At 51.3% G+C, this 16,973-nt stretch overlaps 1 protein-coding gene across 1 annotated transcript; it reads right to left on the bottom strand.

Annotated features, from left to right (window-relative positions):
- Positions 1-663: 663 nt before the first annotated feature.
- LOC142027981 (T-cell activation Rho GTPase-activating protein-like) lies at positions 664-2,484 on the bottom strand. The gene is made up of 4 exons (XM_075022130.1): positions 2,383-2,484; positions 2,038-2,155; positions 1,735-1,880; positions 664-759 (listed from the first exon to the last, which is right to left on the bottom strand). Exons 1-4 carry the CDS (start codon positions 2,482-2,484, stop codon positions 664-666), a joined length of 462 nt encoding a protein of 153 aa, XP_074878231.1.
- Between the last annotated feature and the right edge of the window lie 14,489 nt (positions 2,485-16,973).

The raw sequence follows: 16,973 nt of genomic DNA on the forward strand, positions 1-16,973 counted from the left end.
AATTTGGCCTTTTAAAAAAGTGCCAATATCTTAGAGTCTAAAGTGACTTGGAACAAATCCTTGCTGTGTATTTGGGATTCAGATAATACAAGGCAGTGTGAGGATTGCCAACTGACACAGACAAAAAAGTGAGACTTCATTTGCGTCTTTATTTAGGTAGCAGGTTAAATAGCTCAGAATTGGGACTTTCATGACCTTGCCAGGGTGTGCGCTTACCCTTGAGCAAACAGAACTTCAATAAATACAAAACAAAAACTGCAAAATTGGGAACGGCATTCTCCTCCTGACATACTTTTTTTCCAGAAGGCAGGTGCATGCTTCCTTTCTGGGGCCATCTTTGTGTATCATAGAAATAGTTCATATACTTAGACCAGTCTTCAGAGTTTTGAAAGATGGACAGAAGGGTCAAACAAACACCTAGGATTCTTGACCTTCCTGGATTTTTTCAGTTGTTGATAACCAAAAGCTCTTTTTCTCTCCTCCTCCTTTTCTCTTCTGGTATGCTTTCACTCTCCTCTCCACAGGCCTGTTTTCTCTTTCTGTTTCTTCGGTTTTCATTTTCCTTGGAAGACCCTGCAAGCCTTTATATTCCACAGTGCGATTAGATAGGTAAAGCCACGATCCACTGGAGTCAGTTCTTACTTTAACCAAAGAAAGCTCATTTTACCTTTCTTCCTCTGAAACACTTTTCAGTTCTTCTGGACATACCAGGAATTCTGCTGTGCTCTCTGGGGTTATTGCAGGCAAAGGTACAGGCACCTGAACCAGAAATGTTGAACTTAACAGGTAGCAAGACGCCTGGAGTAGTAAGGTACTTTTTTCCAAATTGCTAACTTAGCTCTTAAAATAAGATCCCTTTGGTTGGTTTGCATTATCCACATTTTGCACAGTCCCCTGTCCCAAAATAGACTTCATGAAGCTCTGATGAAGTAGGATCTTAGCCAAACTCCTCTGAAGTTGACAACTACACCCATGACTGCTCAGCTGAGCAAATTCTAACAAACAGGATTGTCTCACAAAGTGCGATGGCAAACCTGCACGGCACTTAGCCTTAATTTTCACAGAGCTGCAGACTGACGACCTTGCTGTCCCTTTCAGAGTATTTTAGACTGTAGCAAGAATGACGTCCTTTCTTCAAAGCTTGCTTTCAAACACAGTTTTCACACGGGTGTATGACACAGTTAATTTGTGAGGGCCATTCAGCTGGGAGCCTGCAATCCCGCTCAGGGCTCACAGGGGCTGCAGCAGCCACCGCACATTCGAGCCCTGGCATCCTGATGTGCAGAAGGAGCTGACGGGCTGCTCCTTGCAGGTTGGGGCACCACAGACTGAGTGGCCTCTGAGGGTAGGATAGAGCTCAGAGAAATGCTGGGAAAGGAGAGCAAGAAAAGGCTTGCCAATTTCTTTCTGCTGGGGTTTCTTCTGCCCTCCCGAGATGTAGGTCTGCTGCTATTCATTTGGCAGCAATACCAACTTCTGAGGTGGGAGCCTTTTCTTTTGAAATCTGCCTTTTTGTATTTGTCTTCTAGTAGGTATTTAGTTTGATTAAGTACATGCCTAATGCAGATTTGAAACAACCTTTCTGGTTTTTCTTATGTATCGTTCTAGAGTGAAAAAAACGCCCACCACCACCCAAGGGATCTAATGCCTGGAAGAGGCACAGCAGCTGCTTGGACCTGTCAGAAACTACTCTCATACATGAGAAACGTCACAGCGTTTGTCGACCTGACATACCTCTCCTGTTTCCGATTCCACTGCCATATCTACACCTGCTTCTTTGGGGAGGACAAGCAGAGACGGTGGTGTGTCCAGGAAGGCTTTTGACTGGTCCTCTGCGTCTGCTTCACCTGCAGGGCCACTTTGCTCTTCCAAATGCAGGTCTAGAAAGGAAAAGCACGTGCAGCAAAGTGACTCCTTGGAAGTAAAGCACACCTAAAGCAAAACCCACCCAAAGCCCTACACCAGCTGTCTTCTCGACATTGAGGTTTCTGGTACCCCAAGCCCCAGCCTGGGACAGCCCTCAGTTCCTCCTCATACCTGTGGCTCTGTCCATGGGGGCTGCCGACTCCCCGGCTGATGGACAGGAGCGGCCAGCCATCTCCTCCACAAAGATGTCACCGCAGTTTTCAATGAGAAACGCCACCAGCACGTTCACCTGCACACATCAAACCCTCAGTCTCAACCCAGGTGCCTGAAAATGTATCACACAGCCTTTCCCACTCCCGACCCTTGCCTCTGCGCAGGAGGCTGTGGTTGTGGGGCTGCTCTTGCAGGCAGCCACCCCACCAGCATTCGCTCAAGAGAGGAGGCAGCCAGGGACCTCTGAGCAGCCAAGCTCGGATGGGCCGGCAAGGCTGCAGCCGGCTGCTCAGTACAGCGCACCTTCTCAGTCACCGCCAGCATGGCCTCGAGGGGGAGCACGTCCTCGTTAGGTGGGCTCAGCAGATTTGGCCCAAGGCAGATGGCCAGGTTGCTGGCGGTCATTCTGCTGCTGGAGGCGTTGTGGCCGATGTGCTGGAGGAGGGCCAGCAGCTGCTTGAGGAGGAGGAGGTTGGCTCCAGGCAACTTCTCGGCCACCCTGAGGGAACAGGAACTCAACGTTAATAGAGCAGATGTTGCCCACAGCCATCCCCGAAGCTTGCCCAAGGCAGGTGGGAGCCAGTGGGTGAGTTGCACAGATTTCCAGGTGCTCTCAGCCAGCGGTCAGTGCTCCTGTGCCTCAGGAAGGAAGCACGGCGTTCCTTCCTAGATCCTGATTTCCCCCAAGCCCAGGCAAGGGAAGGCTCCCTGTCCATGCCCTTTCCCCCGAAATCTAAGCCCACTGCAGCAAAAGCAAGCTGTCAGAAGACACAGCTTTTTAAGGAGACCGTCCCTTTCCAGGCAAGTCCCAGGCCTCTACCAGTCCCTCCTCAACAGGCAGGCTGCTGCCCACACTTACGCTTTCAGCTCTTCAACCTTCTCCTCCTTGCCGCTCTTCTGCATCGCCGCCATCCAGTCGTCGTAGAGGTCTGTCACGAGGAGCTTGGCGGGGATGCTTCGGAGGAAGTCCTGCAATGCCAGGGGCTCCAGGTGAGCCTCTGAACACTCCAGGCCAGGCAGGAGCTCTTCCAGCTGCAGGTCAGAAGCGCTCACCTTCAAGATGACGGCCAGCAGCAGCGCAGGCTGGCTGCCCAGGTCGACGTCGGCGCCGTGGTCCATGGCCTCTCGCAGCTCCCGAAATTCCGTTCCGCTGGCAGCTCTTCGGAATATCCCTTCCGTCGATGGTCCTTCCCGGTGCAGGACAGCCAGCAGCTCCTGCAGGAGGGGCAGGAGGACAGTTGCTTGGCTGAGAAGCTGCCTTCCAACAGCAGTGACCAAAGCGCTGCCCCACATCCTGCTCCTTGCCCCCCAAAGCATGGTCTGGGGGTGAAGAGCCCAATCCCCCATCCCCGGAGCTCCTGGGGACAGCCACGTCCCCTCTGGAGCAGCGGGAGGGAGGGCTGGGGACCCCCTGCCCAGGCTGGCTTACCTGGATGGGCCGGGGCAGGGAGCCGTCCTCCCCGCAGAGGGCTGCCAGGGGCTGTCCAAAAAGCGCCCTGCCACAGCCGGAGCCCGCCTGCCCTGGCGCCTGGGCAGCGGCCGGGGTCCTCCGCAGAGCAAAGGGCCAGGGCAGCCCCATCCTCCTCCTGCTCCTCCTGCTGTTTCCTCCTGCTGCAAAGGAAAACAGAGCAAGATCCCGTCAATGGAGACTGCCAGGCCGCTGCTCCCGGAGCCTGCCCTGCCTGCAGCGCGGTGCTGAGCAGTGAGGACGAGCAGGGAGCCAGCAGCTGGAACCGCGGCTCCAGCTCAGCGGCTCCATCTCGCAGGCTCCTGAGAGCCGGCGTGCCACCGGGACAGCCTGTCCCAGCCCTCGCCCTGCCCTCCTCCAAGCCGTGGGCAGCAGCAGAGGCTCCGTGTCCCCGCAGAACCACGTCCAGCGGCCGCTGCCCAGCGGGTGTCTGTGCTCGTCCAGGTGATGTCCTGCCTTGGGGTGCCGCACCTGCATGGCGACACTCAAGGGACAAGTGAGCACAGCTCAACCATTTGCAGGAGGTTGCCTTCCTTTCCAAAACTCACCTGGTGAGCGGCAAAGTCCGCCTCCCTTGTTCCCAGATGGGGCTGTCGGTGGCCCTTGCTTGGGATGATCCTGCAAAAATGAGATTGCGCTTAGAGAGCATCCCCGCAGCAGAAAGGGCCGCCGGCGAGCTGCCGCCCGGCACCAGCAGCCTGAGCGCAGCAGAGCTGGGACCCTGTGCCCTGTGGGGCTCTCTGCCCTGCATGGCAGGATTCCCCCCAGTGCCACCAGTGAGGATGTGCTGGCATTCCTGGTGGCTCCCCAACCCTCTCCACTCCCCGAGTGGCACCATGAGACCCTCCCCACAACCTCTCCCCACTTGCCGCACATGCCGGCACAGCCAGAGGTGGGCGAAAGGCAGCCGTTCTCACCTCTGCCTGGCCCTCGATCAGCCTCTCCAGGCTCCCGGCGCTGAATGTCCTCCACTGGGCAAGAGAGAAGGAGCGGAGGAAGGTGAGCAGCGATGCCTCTGCCGCTTGCTCGGCTGGAGGACCAGGGCTCGGGGACAGAGCCCAGATTGGGGAGACACTCACGGCGTGGCGGCGGCTCAGCTGCTTCTCCAGGGGTTTGAGGGAGGGGAGATGGGTCACCCGGGCTTGCTTTGCTCCTTCTGGTGTCCTGTGGACCGGGAAGGGACAGGGAGAGAGCTGGCTGAGCCCCGAGCTGCCCCTTCTCTCCTGTCAGGCAGCTCTCCCCGAGAGCTCCTGGCAGCTGCGAGGGCACCTCTCCCCAGCTGGGGAGCTGTGTTCTCCCATCAGGCTGCGCCTGGAGCATCCCCCTTTGGCTTACCCCAGCAGCGTGCCCACCCACAGCTCCTTCAGCGCCTGGGAGCTGCAGAAAGAGAGGAGAACCAGCGTCAGGCCCCGCTGCTTCAAAGCCCGTGGGCAGAGGCGTGTTTCTGTGTAGCCCTGCGCCGTGGGGAAGGACAGAGGGGCAGGACGAAGAAGCCCCGTGGGGCAGGACAGGGACTCTGCCCAAGCCCTGGCTCCCTGTGTCCTGCCAGAGCAGGACTTTTGCCCTTCTCTTCTGGGCACGGTTGGGAACCTCTCCCACCCAGCCACGGGATGTGGCACCACGACTCACCCAAAGGCGACAACGCATGAGCCGGTGGGCCAGACGAGGATGAGGATGTCCTCGTCGCCGCCTTCCTCCTCCTCTTTTTCCTCCCCTGCTGCCTCCTTTCTGCCGCTCAGCACCCACAGCTGGTCCAGGGCCAGGCGGAGCTGTGGGCGCAGGCTGGTGCCGCGTCTGCAGAGAGCAGAGAGGAGAGGCAGGCGGTGAGCTGGGGGTGTCCTCCTCGGGGTCCCCCCGGGCCGAGCCCTGTCCCCCACCTGCCCTTGGGACAGACATCGATGGGCGCATCCAGCACCAAGGGGCCGGGGCCTGGGGCTGGGGCCGGGGTGTCCCGGGGCTGGGGCCAGGGCCAGGGCTGGGGGAAAGGCAGCTGGGCTCTGAGGGTCTTACTGCAACTTGGCGATCACCAGTTCCTCCTGGAGGAGGAGAAGGCGTCTCTCGCTCCTCTTGCGGCCCCGGGTCAGCCGCACGTCCGCGCTCAGCACCGCCTCGGCGTCGGCGAGAGCCTCCCTGCAGAGCAGAGAGCGGCGGGCATGAGAAAGGCCGCTGCCACCGCGGGTCCCGGCCGTGCCCCCGAGGCACAGGGAGAGCTCACCTGGAGCCGCAGCAGCAGTTGGCCTGGCCCATCCTGCCCGGGAGAGGAGGACCCTCGCCGTGGACCGAGGACGCGGGCCAGTCGGCGACAGCGGGGATGGGAGGCGAGGTGCCGGTGCCGGTTCGGTGCCGCTCGGTCAGATCCTGCCTCCTCCCAGCACTCCTCTGTGCCAGCACAGCTCCGTGCTGCTGTCTCTGGCGGCCGTGGGCTCCAACTGACCAACATTCCGAGCCCAGCGACCAACATTCTAAGCCCAACGACCAACATTCTAAGCCCAACGGAAAGTGGGAGGGGCACTGGGGGGAGAGTTCTTTCCAATGTGGCCGTCTCTGCCTGGCACTGGGGAGCCCAGGGCTCGACAGAGCAGAGGGGAAGGGCTTGGGACTTCTGCAGTCTTTCTTGCTAGGACCTTCATGCCCCAGAACTGTGCATTTCCCTAAGCCACTGTGTCTTAGTCACAAGTGTGTGGCTATCCCTGGATTCCCCTTGCTTGTCTATGTAGCACCCTTCCCATTCCCGCCCTTCATGCACATCTCCCTGTGCCACTGCGATGAGGATTAGAATTGTGTGGGTTTTCTCTAGCCAAAGCAGTGGTCAAATTGGGGAGGCTCTCTCTTGGCATGGGACAGTGAGAAAGAAGATGACCATGCTGATAGGGTGCAGATACAGTTTCCAACTTGGTAACGGTAACTTGGTGTTTTGTGCTTTCTGCATTGCTCTGTGTGCCTCAACACTTCACACTGCAAGAGAAAGGGAATGTCATGGTCTGGACCCAGACACCAATATGGACCTCCCTCCCCACGAGAGGGAGAGTCTGTGCAGCATCACACTTTTGCTCTGCCCTCATTAAGACGAAAACCACTTTCACCCTAGACGATTCGTCCCTGAGAAAGACAGCTCTCAGACCATGCAACACTAGCTGGGACAAACATCCTCTCCTGGATAGTGGCATTAAGATAGGCTGTGTATTTTGAACCGTCTGAAGGTCATTGAAGAATGGCCTTGTGAGAAGGTAATCTTGGTGAAGCTGTCGACGGGGCTTCTACGGACATGGGCTCACACACTAACAGACATAGCCATGTGCCACTTATTCTCTTGATCAGCTAAAATATATGATCCATTCGTGAATTGATCTCTTCCTGAATAAACCTCAAACTTCTAAAACAATGACCTAACCAGCTTGAAAAGGCCCCAGGACAGAAACTGAAGCCATAGTCTTAATGGTCACTTTCCTGAAGAGAGATACTGACTTTACAACCTCACTCTGGTTATAATCACAGGATTTATCTTTGCTGCTGCTGCTGCTTTCTCCTCTGAGGCTGGGATTTTGTTAGAGCTATTTTAGACCAGGTCCATGTGATGCAATGCTGACTCTGGTCAGGACTATTCCATGCTCCTGTCTAGAGGCTGCTGCTCACTGTTTGGAGGGAGGAAGGGAGCCTAAAACTTCCTATTTTATCACAAAACTGTCTTTTTATTGGTAGCCCAAAATATTATTGTTTTATGATCTTCTCCAAATAGAAAAATCCCTTACATAAGTCATTTCACCTGCAGCTGGTACCACTTTCACAGCCCTCTCGATCCTCTTCTGTGAGTGCATTACAGGTACGAGCACGTGGCCATCCCGTGGGGTAGCATGTGAGCAGACAACAGAGGGCTGAAGTCTTTGAAGTGGTTTGTTGGCAGGCAAAACAAGCAGGAGAGGCTTTCCAAGCGCTCATGGTGCTGCAGTCAGAAAAGCGTCTCAAGAAAATGTGTGGAGATGAGCTGCACGGTGAGCGTGGGGCTGCCTGTTCCCGTCATACCCAGAAAAGTTACTGTAATTTGTGGTTCTCCTGTTCTGGGCCAGTGGGATGAAGCTGGGGTATAACCTTGAGAACTTAACTGGTCGGGAACACAGAGGAAGCAGTCAAGCACAGAATCTGAGAGAAGTGTAGTCCTGAGCATGTCCTTTATCAAGGTGCCTTGAAGACATTCTCATAGTACAGCACACAAAAAAAGAATTGGGCAGCACGTGGAAGAAGACTCAGAAGAATGCCAATACTACTGCAACTTACCATAAGAAAAGTTGCAATTTCAGCATTTCTTTCTGTTCTCTGTTCATTCTAGCACTGTTCAAGACAATCTGGAATGTCCAAGAAGTGACTGTGTCTGGTCCCGCAGTTAGATGAAATCTCCCAGCTGTAAAAACAGCTGCTGCTGCCTATTTATCACACAAAAACATGATTTCTTGATGGTAAGTCTAGTTCCATGTTGCTCTTTGCTAATGTCAGCAGATGTTGATGTTAATATATACAGCATCAGGAGCAACAGAAGGAATCACTGTGGCAGCTGTATTTTTTCCTCTGCAATGAAGGGCATTCCTGCCTTTTATTTGGACTTTGTCTTCAGAAGTAGAAGCAATGCACTACAGTGTACAGGTTAACATCACTTCAGTAGGCTTTTGTGAGTAAATAACAGTCCCATAAGCTCTAACGACATGAGAAATGTGGGATGTGAACTAAATACGATAAACTACTGAGTACAGGTTTTTTTGGTAAAGTACTTACACATCCATGAAGGAAAAAACCAAAATGAAAACACCATGTTTTGGGATACAACTGACATTTTCCAGCAGGAAAAATTCACTGTGTGCAGCAGAGTTCCTGCTAGGATAGCAACAGTGCACACTGCGGTTACTCTTTGGACAGTTCATGCTAGCTCATCCTACAGAATGGCCGTCTTGCCAGGATGATTCTGAGTAAGAAGTTTTACTGCCTGCATGCTCTGTTAAGTTAGCCCATATTTGGGGTTTTCTGTTTGTTTTGGTTTTTTTTCTTGATGTTTGCTTGCTGTTGTGTTGCATGACAAGTTACAGGAGCCTTACATTGAAGGGAAAGAAAAACAATGTTAATGTATGAAGCCCTTTTTGTTACTCTAGTGAGCACTTACTTATGCCACTAATCCCATGAAGTTGCTTGCATAATTATGCAGCCAAGTTAGAAGTTACCCACATGAGTCAATTTACTCATGAAGGTACATCATTGTTAAGGATGATGTTGTTGTTCCAAACAAGGCAATACATTTTGCTTTCTCTCTCAGCACCTGCTCCTCAATAAATAGAAGAGGGCTGATCTGGAGTGAGAATTGCAATACAAACACCCAACTACCTGGAGTTTTGTTCTGCAGAACTCATGTTAAAATCGGGACTCATTCTAATTGGGGTCTGTCAAACAAATAGAAAGATAAGCCTTGCTTTTGTAAGACAAACATGAAAGAGGTTGATTATCAGGCCCGATTTCCCTTATATAGTTCACTGCATCCCAGGTTACATACATCTTTTCATTTAGAAGTCTGGAGGTGAAGTGAATGCTGCGTGTGCTTTTTTGTTTATTTATTTTTTGTTCTGTACAAAACAATCATCTCATGTGGAACCTTGCAGATGGCTTTGCAATAGATTGTAGTGGGTATATACCCCCTTACTCTAGTCTCACTTCTAGATTTCAAGTTAATTGTTCTTTTGTATTCAGAAGGAGAAAGCTTGTTCAAATACCAACTGCAATTGCCGGGAAACTGGCAGGCAGGCCTGTTGCTTTCTTTGGAGGAAAAAAAAGCAGCTAATTCTTGTATTCACAGGCAAAACATTCATAGCTTTTTAGTAGGTGATTTTTAAACTATAAAGACGTTAGAATTAGGTGAACACATCTTTGTTTTAATGTGCCTCACTCAACACTTTGTATTGTTATGTGTGAGGGATACATTTTTCATGGTCAAATTTCAGCTATGTTGCATGTAAATATAGCAGCATTTGTAAAAGCTGAGAAACACAGCATGTTCAAAGTTTCGTACAGATATGTGATGGTAACCTACCTTAATTGTCATTTTAATCAATAAGTACATCCTCACATATCATTCCTGAAGCAAGTGAAGTGAGGTGACAGTTAAATAACTCAGGCAATTAGACATGAAACACTGTGAAGTTTTCAGGTGGCTGCTTTTGTTTCATAAACCAAAATATCAGAAATCCATATATCCAGTCAACAAGATTTGATATAGTAGTTATTTATAGTTTATAAAGGGAAAATGGGGTTTATATGGAATATACACTTTAAGTGAATTCAAGGCACAAAAAGTTTAAAAAAAATTAGCAGAGGAGCTATAGGTATGTTACCGACGGATAAACAGAAAGAACATACATAGGTTTTTCCCCTTCATTTCTGAAGGAAGAAAACAGCTACAGTGCAAAGAAGGATGCACCGAACTAACTTACAACCAAGGGAATGTGGAATAAAGCAGCAGGAAAAAAACGGCTTTGTGAGACAGGGGTAGCAATCATCTTAAACGCCTAAGCATTTGTATGTGTTCCCTACTTTTTGTGGGTAATCGCTCATAGTGTAATAGTGTGTGTTCAAAATTCTATTCATCTTGTACTTGCATTTCACATTTTAAAAACTCATAAGCAAGAAGTTTTTTATTGTTCTCCTGCAGTAGAGGTGAAATCCAGAGGCTTACAAAAGTCAGGAATCTCAGCAGGAAAGAAGAAAAAGATCATTTGGTTGTAGTCTTTAAAACTAGAGTTATTCACTAAAGCCTTTTTATAAGACAAGCATCTAGAACACTTTTGTTTCACGGGAAAATACTAAAATCGGTAGAAGAATGGAAGTCTTTCAAGAAGGAAAGAAAAAAGGTGGTGTTGATGTTACCCAGCAAAAATTGTGATTTTTATCTTGGATCTTGTGGTGTTTGGTAGGGTGTTTTAGTCCTGGTTTTTGTATTGCTCAAAGTCTGTGAAAAAGCTATCATCTTATCTTGAGATACAGGCTGAAAATATATTGGCTATTGTAAAATCTCTCTTACCTCATTACATGTGGGATTGGAGGTATGGGTCTGATTTGCATTTCATGAATGTTTGGGGTTCTTTGTGTCAGGACAATATCTCACAAGGCCTTTCATGCTGAGTGCAGAAGGGAACCTGACTCACAGGTTCCTGCCCCACGGGGCTTCATCGTCCTGCCCCTTTGTCCTTCCCCTCCTCCTTGTCCTCGTCCTCGTCCTCGCCCTCGCCCTCGTCCTCCCCCAGGCAGGCGGCCATGAGGCCTGCGGGGGCCGGGGCCGGGCCGGGGACGGTGTCCCTGCAGGGTCAGGCAGCAGGAAGGAGCGCCCCGGGGCATGCTGGGAGCTGTAGTCCTGGGGCACGGGGCTGCCGGGGGCCCTGGTGGTTCCCGGGGCATGCTGGGAGCTGTAGTCCTGGGGCACGGGGCTGCCGGGCGGCCATGTTGGTCTCTGCAGTCTCTGCTCCAGCTGCGGCCCGGCTGAGGTGAGGGCTGGGGCTGCCCGTGAGGCGAGCGAGGCCCTTGGGCGGGCGTGGGGGTGTGGGAGCCGGGCCCGGCTGAGGGAAGGAGAGAAGGGGCAGGGTGAGGGGGGTCGCAGTCCTGGGTTTGTGGGTTTCACACAGACTCCCTCTTCAGAAAACACAGCCTCTGTGTGGGTCAGCGGTCCCTGCAGAGCTTTAGTATTTGTAGCCGTTTTTATAAATACACAGCGGGCTCACACGGTGCTGTGCTTCTTGTAAACTGAATCGCTGGATTCAGCATGCCCCGGGAACCACCAGGCCCCCGGCAGCCCCGTGCCCCAGGACTACAGCTCCCAGCATGCCCCGGGGCGCTCCTTCCTGCTGCCTGACCCTGCAGGGACACCGTCCCCGGCCGGGCCCCGCCCCCCACAGGCCTCATGGCCGCCTGCCCCGGGGAGGATGAGGACGAGGACGAGGACGAGGACAAGGACAAGGACAAAGAGGAGGAGAAGAAGAAGAACTGACGTGCGGAAAACAGACTCCACAATCAGTGAGATTGTAAAGTAGGTATGTTTATTCAGCGCTGGGCAGCACGGGGGGTAGTCCCACCAAAGTCGTGCGTGCCGTCGGGCCTAATTGTGCAGGTTAAGTACATGTTCTACATAGGTATTCATTAGATTTCTGAGAAATGTTGTACATATTCATTAGTTTTCTGGGAAGCTATTAGCATATGCAGATGTCTTTTACGCAGGCGCATTGAAGGTCTCTGGTGGTCTTCCATAGTCTTGTCCGCTATTTGACCCGCCTCAGGTGATTCTGCGCAGTATGGTCTTTTACATATGTTGATACATCAGTGCTCGTTAGTGCTCTTATTATCTAAGTTCTCATTAGTGGTGTAAAACCATATGGTTAGTTTAAGCTAAATTATCTACAAGGACGAGAACAAAGGCAGGAGTTCTTCTCTTTTCTGGCCCTATCTATTCAAGCAAGGTCTCTACTTGTGCCTTCTTAACAAGATCGTAAATACATCAAACATTTAATTAAGTTTTGTGATTGTTCATGGTTCCTTCTTGCTCATCACTCCCAAGTAGCAGTCTCTGACAGGCTTAATCCTTGATGAACACCAGTCTTTGGTATGTAAAGTTACAGAGAGACAATCATTAAGCAATTAGCAGTTCATTCTCTATGTCAGAAGAAAGAGAGAAAGAGAAAGAGGAGGAGAAGGGGGGACAGAGCGGTGGACAGAGGTGGGACAGGGAGCAGGAGAGAGGGACGGAGGGGAAGGGTGAGAGGAGAAAGGCACGGAAGAGAGAAAGAAAGGGAGAGGCAGGGACAGAGAGCAAGGGAAGGACAGGAAACAGCCCAGAGAGCCTGAGAAACAGAGGGATGCGGATCAGGACAAGGAGGGGGAGAAGGACAGAACAGCCGTGGTCTCCAGGATGAAGATGGCGGGGGAGCAGAAGGGGGTGGGGAGCAGGATGGAGGCCCAGAGAGAAGAGAGAAGGCCCAGCCAGCTGAGCAGGGGATACAGGCAGGAACGAGGAGACAGGCTGCAGGAGAGAGAGGAATGAGGAAATACAGACAGGGAGTGAGACAGAGAAAGAAAGAGAAAGAAGAAAATAGTGGAGAAAGGGAGGAAATAAAAAGTGGGGGCAGGGAGCCAGACAGAGCGTGATGGGGAGAGACCAAAAATAGCAATTCTGGGCAACTGCCCCCATTTCTTGAGCACTCCCTAGGAACTGCATTACCGGGAGCCTCGAGGAACGTGCTGCCTGCCAAAGCCCTGTCCTGGTCCCAGTCCTGTGCCCTAATATTGGTGATGAGCATTGCCTTGCATAGTGGCCAGGACTAAGGGCAAAACAGGACAGCTGGGGGGGGGAAGGGGGAAATTCACCCAGCTGGTTTTGGGTTGGGTTTTTTTTGCTTGATGTTTTTGCTTTTAGAAAGAATACTGTTTAAGCTCTAAATACAAACTGCAAGGAAAAAGGAACCAGGCATACCAGTCTGGACACATTTAAAGCCTGAACCCATTCAACAGGTGCACCAACCACCACTCGCTCCTGCTGCACACGCTCCACCGCCTGCCTGCAAGTACAGGCAGCCGCCCTGTTTCTGGAGTGTTCCCCAGGCACGGCAGCACCAGGTGGCTCAAAAAAACATGCTGCCTGCAAAAAACTTGAGTACAGCTGAATTCTGGTCAATTTTTCCTCTTTTTAGGCTGGGTTAAAGACTCACCCATTGGGAGATGGCTCAGGACCATGCCGGGGCCAGTGGCACTGCTTCCTGCTGGGCCCCACCACCAGCTGCTGGCTGCCCTGGGCTTCCCCCTGTTCTCTCCAGCTCTGCTTTCTGCCAGCACTGGGGGCACCCCAGAACAGCCTGCCTGCTCCCCACAGCCCCACTGCCGTCCACGTCTGCAGCTCATGCATGGTGTCCACATGCCACAGCTGATTTAGGGGGTGGCAGGTTTCTCTTGTGGCAGCCTGGGAATGGGGGCAAAGCAAACCCCATCCCTCCCTTTTGATCTTTGTCCCCAGGGAGACCCAGTGGAGATGTACCGTGCGCTGGAGAGCGTCCTTCAGGGAGGTGAGAGCCGATTGCAGAGCAGCGCTGAGAGCCGCCTGACAGCAAAGGCGCCCGGTGGCCACAGAGGAGCCCAGGTGAGCTGGTTCTCTCGGAGGCCAGCAAAGCAGCCTTCCTCTGCCCCTGGTTTTGTGAGATACGGAGCAGTGCAGAGATGTTTCTCAGGCATCCAGGCCTGAGGAGGGTTTCCCAGTGCCCCCGTGAGAGATCGTGGTCCCAGGCAGCATTTCCCCCTAGAGCCAAGGCCGTATCTAGCCCCCTGGAGCCGGGTACGGCTGCCCTGAGGGGTCTCGCAGGGAGGACGGGGTCATCTGCCTGCTGGCTCTGACACAGAAATGATGAGCTGAAGCCCCGTGGCCATGGTTGGCCGGTTCAGCGTCTCCGAGTGCCTTTCTCCCATGGAGCATTTAAGCCAGGCACTTTTTTGGAGTGTGATGGATGATGTGAAGGTGGATGCTGGTGATGTCCTGGTAGCTCTGTCCCACTCCCACTTCAAAGTTGTGATGTCTGAGATCTGGGGCCACCTGCAGGCTCTGGCAGAGATGTCCAGGGAGTTTGTATTCCGTTTGTGATATCTTAGGGCTACAATGAGTTCAGGTTATGGTATGCTAGCATTGCAGTGTGCTAGGGCTATGGGATGGCAGGATTACAGGATGTCAGAGTTTAAGCGCATTAGGATTAAAGCATGTTACTGTTACGGACTGGCTGTGGGTTTGTTGGCCCTGGGTTCTTGGAGTTATGTTATTTTTGCCTTGTCTTGTGTCCTGGGTGGTCTTTTTTTTTTTTTTTTTTTTTTTGAGATTCCTTTTTTAACTTGTTTGCATTTTCAGGGTTTGGATAGGGGCCTTTGGTTTGTGTATGTTTCTTCTGGCTGTTTTTTTTTACTGTTCTGGTGGTTTGTCTGAAGGAGGCTTTAGGAACTCCCTTCCCAAGTCCAGCTGAAGCTCAAGAGGTTTTCTGCCAGTGGAGTTGCTGTGGCACTTGCATCACTTCGCAAGGTCTCTAACTTTCCTTGGGATCACCTTAGTTTCTGCTCTGTAGGAGGTTGCTGGCAAGCACTGAATTCGCACAGCCTGTGCTCCTGTTGAATCGTCTTGTTGCTTTTTGTCACAAAGCAGTTTGTCAGAAAATGTCTAGTGAACGAGGCTTGTGGTGATAGTTCGCTATCTGGATGTTCAGAAACAGGAGAGAGATGTAAGTTAACGTTTTTAAGCTGGATGGAAACAGCAGCTTGAATTTATTAAATGTCTCGGCACACGTCAGAGTAGCTCTGATAGCATCCTTTGCCTTCTAGCAACACTGGGTAAGATCATGAATCTTTAGTCCCGTGCTAGGTTCTCACCTGCAAACAATTCCATGTACTTCTTCCTGCATCTGCTTTTGTCCCTGTAAAAGCAACAGCTGGTCTCTGGGTCTTTTGCTTTGTAGTCAATGATACTATTTTGTAGTTTAGTTCATCTGCATTTCTCTCTTTCTCTCTGTCCTGTGAGAATTAAGTCTATCGCAGCTGAACCCAGGACACTCTCTCACTCCCTCTGTTTTGGATAGCTGAATAATCTAGTAACCTGTTAAGTAGAAGATTAACCAGGCGCCTATTCCTGTACTAAAGAATGCAGTGTAGGAGTGAAAGGCAGAAGCGTCTCACCAGGACACATGTAAAACTGCAATGTCATTGACAGTTTGGGCCGTGTTTGGCAGTGGTGGTTGCTGTAGTCCTGTGCTAGCTTAGTGCTTCTAGCTCAAACTCGGTGCAAAGGTTGCCTGTGAGTTTCTTGCTTGGTTCTGCCTGTGCCTTTGTCTGGCATGGGGTCAATGTTGTTGGCTGGTGTGTGGCTTCATGCCTTATCTGGTAGGCTGATTTGTCTGCTTTGGGAAGATTTTGAGCTGTTGAACAGGTGGGACTGAGAGCAGGGAAGGCATCTGCCTTTGGGCTCTTGTGTGATTTTGTTAGCGCAAGGACACTGACTACTTTTTGGCTTATCCCTGTTGTTCAGTCGAGGTACCTCAGCCTCCAAGAAAGGGAGAAGTCTGAAGGCAGCATCCTCCCCAGCAAGCTTTGTTCTAGGCGTCAGTCTGCCCGATGTCCACTGTGGAACTGACGCCTGTGAAGAATGATGACGAGAGGTGCTGGGACTGCTTTCTCGAGAAAGAGCTACAGGCTGAGCCTTGGGCCAGAGAAGTCCAAGCTCCCGGGGATAGGCTTGCACAGGCTATGTAGAAGACGGACCACTGTGGATCTGGATCGGGGTGAGAGCCCATTGCCTTTACTTGAGATCCACTGTCTTCCCATTGCTGATATGAGGCGTGGTGGGGTTGAAACTGAGTAAATCCCTGAACTGAGATCTGGGGGGGCCACTCCTGTGGTACCAAGGACTCCACCAGAAGCTCATGTCACAGTGCCCTTTCTTCAGCACACAGCTCGGCCTCGTGAGACTAGAGAATGTCCTGTTGCCTGTCTTTGTCCCATCCGATTCAGGGACTTCTCCTTCCAGGTCAGATGGCTTCTCAAGTTCTCAGACTAATCCTTTCCTGGGAACTTTTGAGATACTTGCTAGGCAGCCTGTTTTCTCTTGAACGGACTGATCCAGCAGAATTGTGCTCATGAAACCACAAATCTGGGATTTGAGGGCTTGTTGCACTCAGAAATAAAGCAGGCTGCATCAGTGTGACACTAGGGATTGTTTTGCACAATGAAAGCTAAAGTGAGGCCATACATCCTTAAAGGCAGCTGTGGTTTAGACTCGATGAGCTACATCTGCAACCCTTCCTGCCTCAGCGTGTTCTCTAGTGTGGTTAAGAGATGTAGGTACATAAAATGTTCCAGGTATGAACAGAGGACATCAAGAATTGCAGTAGTGATAAGATTTTTTTTATTATTTTTTTTTTTTACCTGGAATTGGATTCCCACCTCCAGCTTTTGAAGTCACTTTATCTGGCAGTCATACAGCAGGATTCCTGATGGTGCCGTTCCACCTGTGGGAGGCAATTTATAGCCTCCCGTTTGGTGTTGAAGAGTAGCTCAAATTGGAAATAGCCCCTGTTGCAGAGATGGGCCCCATAATGCTGGACTCTAGGGTTGTTAGCGAAGACAGTAAGATGAATGACTTCTTGAAGCTGTGTTTTCCACCGTCTTATCTGTATCCTTGAACATCATTTCCCCATAGTTACCAATTTCTTGCTCGTACATGAAATTAATGCTTGAGTTTACCTCCTGACTCGCTAAGCTTAATTTGCTTGTTATTTACCAAAAGATTGTGAAAATTAATTCACAATCATTCAGCAGCCTGCTGAATTATTATCTGCATCATGTACCCAATGCTGGTGGGTACCAACCTGCAGCTGCTTAGAGGAATTGG

The sequence above is a fragment of the Buteo buteo genome, unplaced genomic scaffold (assembly GCF_964188355.1).
Source record: "Buteo buteo unplaced genomic scaffold, bButBut1.hap1.1 HAP1_SCAFFOLD_101, whole genome shotgun sequence".
NCBI classification, from domain to species: Eukaryota; Metazoa; Chordata; class Aves; order Accipitriformes; family Accipitridae; genus Buteo; species Buteo buteo.

Coding starts and splice junctions, on each gene's coding strand:
- LOC142027981 (XM_075022130.1), bottom strand. CDS start 2,484: ATGACCGCCAGCAACCTGGCCATCTGCCTTGGGCCAAATCTGCTGAGC. Junction 2,156..2,382: donor TGCTGGCGGTGACTGAGAAG/GTGCGCTGTACT, acceptor TGATGTGTGCAG/GTGAACGTGCTGGTGGCGTT. Junction 760..1,734: donor TGGAATCGGAAACAGGAGAG/GTATGTCAGGTC, acceptor TTTCTGGTTCAG/GTGCCTGTACCTTTGCCTGC.